The sequence below is a fragment of the Limulus polyphemus genome, unplaced genomic scaffold (assembly GCF_000517525.1).
Source record: "Limulus polyphemus unplaced genomic scaffold, Limulus_polyphemus-2.1.2 Scaffold1473, whole genome shotgun sequence".
Lineage (NCBI taxonomy): Eukaryota > Metazoa > Arthropoda > Merostomata > Xiphosura > Limulidae > Limulus > Limulus polyphemus.
In genome coordinates this window covers 178,093-188,119 of record NW_013667083.1, presented here as the reverse complement: position 1 = coordinate 188,119, position 10,027 = coordinate 178,093, and the positions used below count along the sequence as shown (strand labels likewise).

Sequence of the window (10,027 nt, the reverse complement as noted above, 5' to 3'; positions counted from 1 at the left end):
GCGCGCGGCGGTGTGTGTGTGTATATATATATATATATATATATATTGGAGTAAAGAATAAGTGACCAAAAATGGCAACAAAAGGAAGTGTGGTTCATAGACCAATTAAATGATATAAAGGTTTACAAAAAAATGGAAATTTTGATGCACAAATTTCATACAAGAAATATTAAATAATTTTGTTGATGAATTTAAGGTGATATTATCAAAAAGATAAAAAGATTTTATGTAATTCAGAAGTTGGGTACTTTTGTGTACTTCCCAAGATCTATAAATCAAGAGATTAATGAATTATTGTTGAAAACAAAAAGTGGCCCACCAGTAGCACAGCGGTATGTCTACGGACTTACAACGCTAGAATCCGGGTTTCGATACCCGTGGTGGGCAGAGTACAGATAGCCCATTGTGTAGCTTTTGCTTAACTTCAAAACAAAACAAAAAGTGAATATACTCATATTGGAAACCTTCCAATATTTCAGGAAGAACGACTGTATGAAGTAATCAAAAAGTTACTGAATATTTAAGCTACCTTTCGGACATATTGTTAAAAGCCTATTTTATCTCATATTCCGAGACTTATCATGGATGATTTTCAATTTCTTGAAAAATTACCAAAGAAATTAGAAGAAAATCAGAGAATATGGATTTAAAGCTGTGGAAAGTTTTCTAGATAAATACAAAAAATTAATTCGTCCCAGGTATAATAAAGGTTTTATGTTAAAAGTTTAGATATAATCTTAAAAAATGTTTTTGTACTTATGAGGCACAATTTTCCTCAAATTTCTGGTACAGCAATGGACACGTATTCTAATATCACTATAGGATTTTTTGAATTACAATGATTTAATACATTACTTACATATTTTGAAGAGACTTTTGTAGTTCACGCAAGAACGTTTTGGAAAAGATTTTTTAGATTAATGTTTTGTAATATGGAAGGATACTCAATATATTAATAAGTTTGTTGGTATTTTAAATTCAATAAACAAAAAAATTAAGTTTACCTTTGAAAACAAAATAAAGCCTTGTCCTTTTTAGATGTATTGGTGTTATAGAAATTTAAACAGTAACTGACATTTTTTTTATTAACCTACAAACACACATCAATATGTAAATATTGTAGTAATCACCCTAAACATATATAATTAAACGTTCCTGTAAATCTTGCAAATAGATTATATCATTTGGTTTTCAATGAAGAAATGAGAGTTAACAGATTATTCGAATTAAAGGCATTCTTAGCTCAGTGTCATTATCCGGAGAAAAATATATTAAAAGGTTTTGAAATGGGTAAAAATAACTTTTTGAAAAAACATTTAAACAGAGAGATTAGTAATCCTATAGACAATATCATACCTTTTGTAGTGATTCTTTGTCCTAATATACATATTGATATTTCATTTGTTAATACACAATTAAAACAAATAATAGATAAAAAAAACTGAAAGACTTATTCAAATATACTAAATTATTTTATTAACAAGACAATCTAAACATTTTTTTTTTAGATTACTGAATAAACCTAAAGAAAGAGATTTTTCTAAAGAAGGTATGTTCGGTTGTGAAAGAAAGAACTGTGCTTTTCTCTAATGTAGGTTACATGAAAACTATCCAAACAGTAATAAAGAAATTTTGTTTTTCATTAATAACTCATTTAATTGCAATTCTAAGAAAGTTATATATCTTTTAGAATGTGCAGACTGTGGTGAATTCTATATTGGTGAAACAGATAATTTAAAGTTAAGGATAAACCATGTTAGATGTGCCCAAAAAAAATCCCACTATGTCGGGTTAATCATATGGTGAAGTTTTATTACTGAATTTAAATAAAGAAATCATCCTACACCCATTAATATTAAATTTAAACCTTGGTTAATTGATATACTATTTGTAATCGATGTACAATATTTTCATCATTGGCTCTTGTAAGAAGTATTAAGTTAAACATGAAAATAATAATGAATAAGAGAAAATGCTTTAATTTTGTTTGAGAAAATATGATAATACTTTTCTATTGCTTCCCAACTGATGACAGTGATTCTAAATTAGATATAGCTTTGTTGGTCATTTCCTTTATTTAAAAATCCTGTAAATCTAAGATGAAATAATAAAACTGTGGCTCCAAAATTTCGCCTCCTGAGTAAAGCCTGAAACAAAGCTTGCTTTTCCACCTCAATTCAGTAATCAACCCCTTAGCCATTTCCAACAAAGAAATGTTTAACAATTCAAACTATATGCCTAAATGGTCGGTAAGAACAGTGTTGCAAAATTATTAGCTATGTCAACAGTAACCAATAAAATTGTAGCAAGTTCTTGTCAAATGTACAACCTATTTTTATCCTACTTGTATATTATTAACATTAAACTTAACACAATTTTTACTGTGTGACCCTATGTTATATTCACTTTTTTGGTACGTTTAAACCTTATATTTACTTTCTTGAAATGAGTAACTATATTAAAATATGGAGGTCATGAGGCAAAGTGTCATTAAAAATCGAATATTGAAATAAAGAAATAATACATATTACGGTAATAACAACATTTTCAAAAAGGTTCATATTCCTAAGCCTTGTGACTACACTTTTAACTAGCATGTTTACTATATAGAAATTAAATTAGTTTCCGAATATTAATTTAACTCAGTAAGATCACTTAAAATATAATTGTTCTTTAAAATCTACAAGCTTCTTACCCTGTGATTAAAGGTTCCACCAATGCACTATAAAGAATACTGTAATATATAAATGTATCGGTTACTTTCTTTAAAGAGCTGAAAAAGTTTTCGTTTGTTAAATTACAAGCTTTTCTTTGCTTTGTTATTTAATTGCAAAAATATTTAACGGACATTATCACTACACAAACATAACGACACAGAGACCGGATCATATCCTAATTACCATTCATAATATAATAGTAAACATTAAAAAATCACTTTTTTGGTTAATAACCACAAGAAAAAGGTAACCTCATATCAGACTAAAACATAAAAGAAAACGAAATGTAGGCCTACTCCTCGTCAGCTTATACGTTGTTGATTTGTCAACAGGTTCAGGTATGCATGATTTGAAAATATATTCGTGTTTCAGAAATTCTGATGAAAAGTTATGTTTAGGACGTTCTCTCAGTTCTGTAATAGTACCCATGCCTTTGTTTTTATTTGTAACAGACAGTTTGATAGTCAACTGTAGTGATGGAAACTGCATAGCACGTGATATACCGGATGTGAAAGTATGCCACAAACTGAAGCACACCTTGGGGCGACCATTGAAAGTGACATTTCATGACGGAGGCGTAAGAACTGTTACCTTGGAAATTTCTAGCAGAAATACCAATGACGTACCCTAACAAGGATCTTCAAGAAGGTAAACTAACATGAAATGAATCTGTTTACACGAATACACTGGTCTTTATACATAGAACATATATCACACATTCAAACAGTTACTATTATTCAATACATACTAGTAAAGTATAATAAATTTTTAGTTAATTTAATAATATGATGAGAAACTTTCTTTTATTCACTTATTAAAATTCTGTAAAAGTTGTCTCCGTATATACTCATGTTTAACTTATTGTATACGTACACACGTGTGTGTACGGTTTCTTCGTTAGATTCTACCATGCACCGCTGATTAATGATTGCTAATTTATCTTTAACTTTTCTGTATTAATTTCCTAGAATACTAAGAACACCTTACAAAGGAGGGATGTGGTTATCACTGTGGCAGTATACCTACAGTCACATGTGGTTCACGTACAGTTTCGGTACTCATGTATCATATACTACATCTGTGTACCTACAATCACTCGTGGTTCACAATTTCGGTTATCTACAATTACTTATATGTTATACACCCCGTCGGGGTATCTACAGTCACATGTGATTCACTACTGTTTCGGTACTTATGGTTCACGTAATGTTTGGGTATAACTACAGGCATTCAGGTACTATACATTACGTCCGAACATCTGTACCAAGTCATGTTTCGTACACCGATTCAGTATATCCTCAATTGCCCGTGGTTTATGTACGGTATCGATACTGTATGATTCACACGTAGCATCACTACAGATAATCGTGGTTCGCGTCTAGTGTATCTTCAACTATTCACGTTCCATGCAAGTGGTTTCCAATATCAATATATCGGCAGTAGCCCACAGTATGGTTTGCAATGTCAGAATACTAAAAACTAATCATGGTTTAACATACCGATTAGGTACGTCTAGACGTAATCATTATTTATTTATTTTATAATTTTAATTATATTTCACCTACCGTTTCAGCTTGCCTAGGGTTACTCGCAACCAGGTTCGTGTGATAATATAAACACCTATTACTAATAGTATTAGGGCACATTGTTGTGGAAAATAATATTGTCTAACACTGACTTAAACGTTTACGTCTGGTTAACGGTGATATTGTAACCTTGTATGTATGTAATTTAGGCACTTGGAAATTCAGAAAAATTATATTTTATATTCATATTTTAGGACAAAATGAAACTATTCTGGGTGCTTATTATACACCTACGACAAACTTTGTTATTAAGACATCACGACATAGTTAACTATAGCAATAACTTACTAAACAAAACACTTCCATGCATTACTCGGTTAGCCCTCATAATTAAGGCATTCTTCAGTACAGGTATTTGCAGTCTGTGGGTGTAAACTGCACGTGTGTTTTGTTTGTTGTTGTTGTTGCTTTGTGTTTAATCATCTACTTTATACATTACTATTTCATGTGGCCTGCCAAGCCTGGTATGTTTCTAAACTAGACAAACAATTATATTTTATTAAAAGCACGTAATCAACTTTCTGTGCTTTTAACAACACGTGTGAGGGAGCTCAGAAATAAAAATTTATCAACCAAAACTAAGCCTATTCTCAATTATGATAATTATTTCGGCTGTCAGACCTGTTATCGTATACTGCTAGTGACGGTACAGTATCATGCGCCACTTGCTCACAAAATGTTAAACTGTTGGGCCTGAAAAGTTTAACATTATGCTTCTCAGCGAGGAAAAACAACGGATTGAGTGAGTATTTGTTTAATCCTAAATTAAGACACAAGTATGTGATTAAGTAGATTACGTGAGTACTTGAATAAACTTGATACAGATACATGTTATTAATGGCGTAAAACTCAAAAATGTCGCAGCACAAAATAAAACGATGTTTTCGTATCTTAGAAAATCGCCCGGTTTAAAAAAAAAGTACGGATACGATCAGGAAATAGAAGAAATGTCTTACTCAATAAGGTAAAATATATGTTCAATCTCGTTTGTGTGTGCGTCCGTCCAATATTCTAAACCTAAAATCTGCACAATTTACACAAACTTTACACTTTGGCATAAATTAAAATGGTTGACAAGAGCCATTTTTCAATCTAAGCCAACTTGTTAAAGTTGTTTATAGTTTAGCATACAAAAGTTATTTGTGTAATTACTTGAACTCTATCTTTGATTTAACTGTTATACGTTTTAGCCCAAAATGGGCAGTGGATCGAATATTATAAACTGTTGACTATAAATAATTCAAAACCGATAAACGCTGGTAAAACTAAAAGTCGAAACATTTGGGCTCATTTTTGTTCCAGTAACTGCTATGCCCTCAAATTATCGCCCTCGGTGATATGAAATACAAGGATTAATTAAACAATGCGCCCGAATGAACTCAAAATTGGTTATGATGTTTTAAATTCATTAATTGACTGACACCATTTGATGAACATTCATTTAGAGTACACTAAAGTTGTGTGTTTAGTTTCGGAAGTGTTTTAATAAAAATGATAATAATAATAAAATATTTCGGTTACAAATACGTAAAAGAGCGTAAAAATAGGCGATGCTTTTATGATTTTCGAAAAACGTAACTTTATAAACTTACCTCTGAGGCTGGCCGTAGATCAGATTCGTCTTTCCATATCTCTGTCATATCTGATTTGTTGGCCGTTAGGTTCGATCAAGAACTACTTCCCTAATATGTGATTGATATCATTCGTGCAAAGCCAAGATGCCTTAGGTTTGGAAAGAAAATATCACTTTGAACAATATGCCCCTAAACTGGAATAATCATAAAAATCCTAATTAACCAAAATTATTTATTACCTAACTTCTCGACACATGGTATAGCCTTCTATTACGGTTAACTTTCTGTACTGGTGTAACTTGTTCTACATACACCGCGTTGTTTAGCCAAACATTTGTGACCAATCAGAAGACACAATTCCGCACGTGCTTATGACGTAGATTACATATGAAAAGGCAGTCCTGTGAAATGGGGTAACACTAAATATGCGAGCCAGTGACTTGAGGATTGTAACGACAAAACACGAACAGTGGAGCTCCTGTTTGAAAGGTCTCGTGCATCTAATCTGATAAGCCATCATCGGTACAAAGTTCAACATTTTAACCATGACGTACAATATTTAGCATAGTTTCTTTATGACTAATAGTTAAGACATAGCAAAAGAAGCCGTATTATTTTTGATATTCAACTGTTAAATAATTGTTATTCTTATACGCTAAAATGTATTTGTAAATCATGCAAATTAAATGCCAGAAACAAGAGTTGCGCTTGTAACAAGACTCCTAAAATAGCTAAATATGTGTGTGTGTGTATATATATATATATATTATTTCAAGTCCACTTATCTATTAATATGCTTACTGCAATAACACCCTTAACATCAAACAATGCAACACCATTTACTAAGTAACTCTCTCCGGTCATTCCTAATAATTTGCATATACTCGATTACATTAGCGTCACTATTTTATCCACTTTTTATATGTAAAATCAATTTGATGTATGGATAACTAGGACTAATTAATCAAGTCTCTTTTGTGCGACGGCTTCTAGCTCGTCTACCCGACAACAGTGGAGTCCTGACTCATAATCGGGTTTTAGGTCTATTTAAGACCTGGGAAGGTCAGGTGCAACGGATTCCTATTTCTCTCCTTGACGGTTTGTTTATATTTTAAAATTATTTCGTTGTTGATTTTACGGGAAAATGTTATATGGGTAACTTCTTAAGAACGGGGTTTGTACCATACAGTTCGAATACACGCACTGACTCCTCTTCAAGGCCATGATCAGAGACGTAATACTTGTAGCATTTAGTCTTTTTCTGCCTCTTTTCTTTATTTGATTGTGTATAAGTCCTACGCACCACAAACAGTTCCAAGAACGGGGTTTGTACCATACAGTTTGAATACACGCACTGACTCCTCTTCAAGGCCATGATCAGAGACGTAATACTTGTAGCATTTAGTCTTTTTCTGCCTCTTTTCTTTATTTGATTGTGTATAAGTCCTACGGATCACAAACAGTTCCAATAGCAAAAACGCTTTTCACTTTATTAAATCACTAGAAACGCGCAAAGCTACTCAATGGCTATCTTTATAGGCCTACTATTATAGGGGCTGAAAGAGAAATAAACTTAGGTTTATACATTAGATTTTTTTTTTTTGTGCGGCAGCAATACCAAGCATGGGACGCGCGTATACTCGATTCGATTTTATTACTGCTCAGGACCTCTACCAACCTACCCTCAAATTGAAATTATTTTAGGCAGGATTAGAGTAAATTAATCTATAAGACTTTGGGCGTGGTCAAATATATCAATCGAAAGGGTTTGACCTCTTGAGTCTAATATTGTAATTAGATCTCAGATCTGTAAAGAGATGACGGAGATATAACATAAAAGATTGTACTTTAAAAAACAAAACTAAAACAAACTCAGAGTCATTCTATGAGCCGCTACGCCGCGGCCATAAATACTAAACCTTAAGATATAGTTGTTTACTATAAAAACATGTTTACATTAGAGGGGAACTCAGTAGAACGCATATCTTCGCCATGCAGCGTCGATCATATTCAGTCCTTAAAAAATACGAAAATATGTCCGTATGTTCGTCGTTATTAACGGACACGTACCATTTTTGGCAGGACAACGAGGAATAATATTATATGTATGTCCACCACATTTCATCAAAATCCGATCATTTTTGACTGAATTATAGAACAAAAATAGTGTGAAAAATCGGGCCCCATGTTAACAGATAGGGATTTTCTGGATTTTCGTGACCTTCTTGTGACACCTTGATCCTCCAAAAACTAATCACTTCTAAGTTGGGTCATAGTGCAAATGTATATCAACTTTCGTCCAAACACATTCAGCCGTTTTCGAGAAATGTTGCTGACAAACACACATACAGGGGTGAAAAAAACTTTATTGATATAATATTAGCATATATTTTAGTATGACGGATGAGATCGATACATTTCAAATAAAAAAAAAATATTTTGATTAATTGTAACTAGCATGTGAGATTAAATAACTCCTAGTTATGAAGAATTAAGACAAATGTTACAATTATAAATATGTTATTGTGACGCAGTTGGTGGCACGATGTTCAACGCACTTACTCAAAAAAGCAAACAAAAGTAAAAGGAACATCGTAGTTTTGGTTAAATATGCTATTAACCGGAGAGTTGTTACTTGAACTATCTTTGAACCTGTGTGTAAGACGAGGAGTAAAATCGGGCATTGATTTAAGAGTTAAAAAGTACCTGCTTATACACCGGCAAACACGCTATATATTTATAGCTAGCTTCTTATGGTATTTAACGTTTTCTACACAATGGGTTATCTGTGCTCTGCCCACCACGGGTATTGAAACCCGGATTCTAGCGTTGTAAGTCCGCACACATACCGCTGTGCCACTGGGGGGCTGAAAATGGGTCTTCAATATATAGATTACTTTGTGAAAGACAGTGACGTGTCACCAAAATCTTGACACAAGGGGGGGGGGGGAATAAGTCATTTTCAATGAACATTTCTCTGCGAAAGATGGACTTATGAGCAAAAAAGTTGTAATGTTCGAAAACGCTAATCCTAAGATATCGTCCAAAAGCAGTTTTAGTGCTTTTTATCGCTTGCCAGCTATTGCGATGATCGAAACAGCCACTAATTTCGCCCTCTAGTGGCACAACGGTAACTTATACGCTAAACACTGGGTTTCGATACTCGTGGTGGGCACAGCACATTGTGTAGCTGTCTGCTTAATTACAAAACAAACAAACACTTCCGATTTTAAGGTTAGTATATTATAGTTGTAATATGCACTGATGACTGGAAAACTGTTAAATAACACTAGAAATTGAATTCTTTGATACTAATAACATATTTGTCTCTTTTGGTGAATCGTGTTTTATATAAAAATCTAATTTTCCCTATTCTTATTACATTTACTAACTGTACGATCTGACGAAGAGCGCTAGTTCGAAACGTCACCCTTCTTTAAATAAAAATATTAGAAAAAACTTTGTGGTTGTTAAACCTATTATTTAATTTTGGTAATTTTGTCGCCTATGCGGTTTTAACTATATTTGTCTTTTGATAATATTGTTAAGAAAATATAACGAACAGGAAAGAAGCGCTCGCATACTGAAACTCCATTGTTACCAAACTCCATTATTGAATCACTAAGAGCAACTAAGGTGTTATCTTTCTCTGCAATATTAATATAAGTGTTGTTTGAGAATGGTATGAGCGTTCATACTAATGCGGAAGGGATACAAAGATTTTTACGTCTGAGTTTTGAAAAAATTGGCAAAATTAAGTCCTAAAATTTGAAGATGGAGTCATTAGACTGTCGTCAAATGTTAAATCCTTTACTAACTCCTGATCCTCATCATCTGCCAGGGTTAGTAATTTTTATAAGTTTAATCTTTTAATAACTTCTGATCCTTGTCATCCGCAATGCGGATGGAAATATGTTTTATTGTGCGTGCAATGAATGAAATTCGTGATGATTAATATCTAATAAACGCTAAGTCAGGTAAGAGAATAAATAAATAAAAATCACGATTAAATTCACTGTTAAATACCCTGGGTGTTATCAAGAAAAGTACTGAATAACAATGTTCAAATGGCCCGGCATGGCCAGCTGGATAAGGCGCTCGACTCGCAATCTGAGGGTCGCGGGTTCGAATTCCCGTCACACCAAACATG

General features: G+C 32.9%; 1 protein-coding gene across 1 annotated transcript in view; it reads left to right on the top strand.

Annotated features, from left to right (window-relative positions):
• Positions 1 to 4,961: 4,961 nt before the first annotated feature.
• Positions 4,962 to 10,027, top strand: part of LOC106463743 (protein FAM166B-like) — a 28,801-nt gene continuing 23,735 nt past the window's right edge. Inside the window, exon 1 of the mRNA XM_022391318.1 lies at positions 4,962 to 5,045. Coding sequence (XP_022247026.1) covers positions 5,014 to 5,045 — 32 coding nt within the window. The 5' untranslated portion in view covers positions 4,962 to 5,013. The remainder of the gene's footprint in view (positions 5,046 to 10,027) is intronic.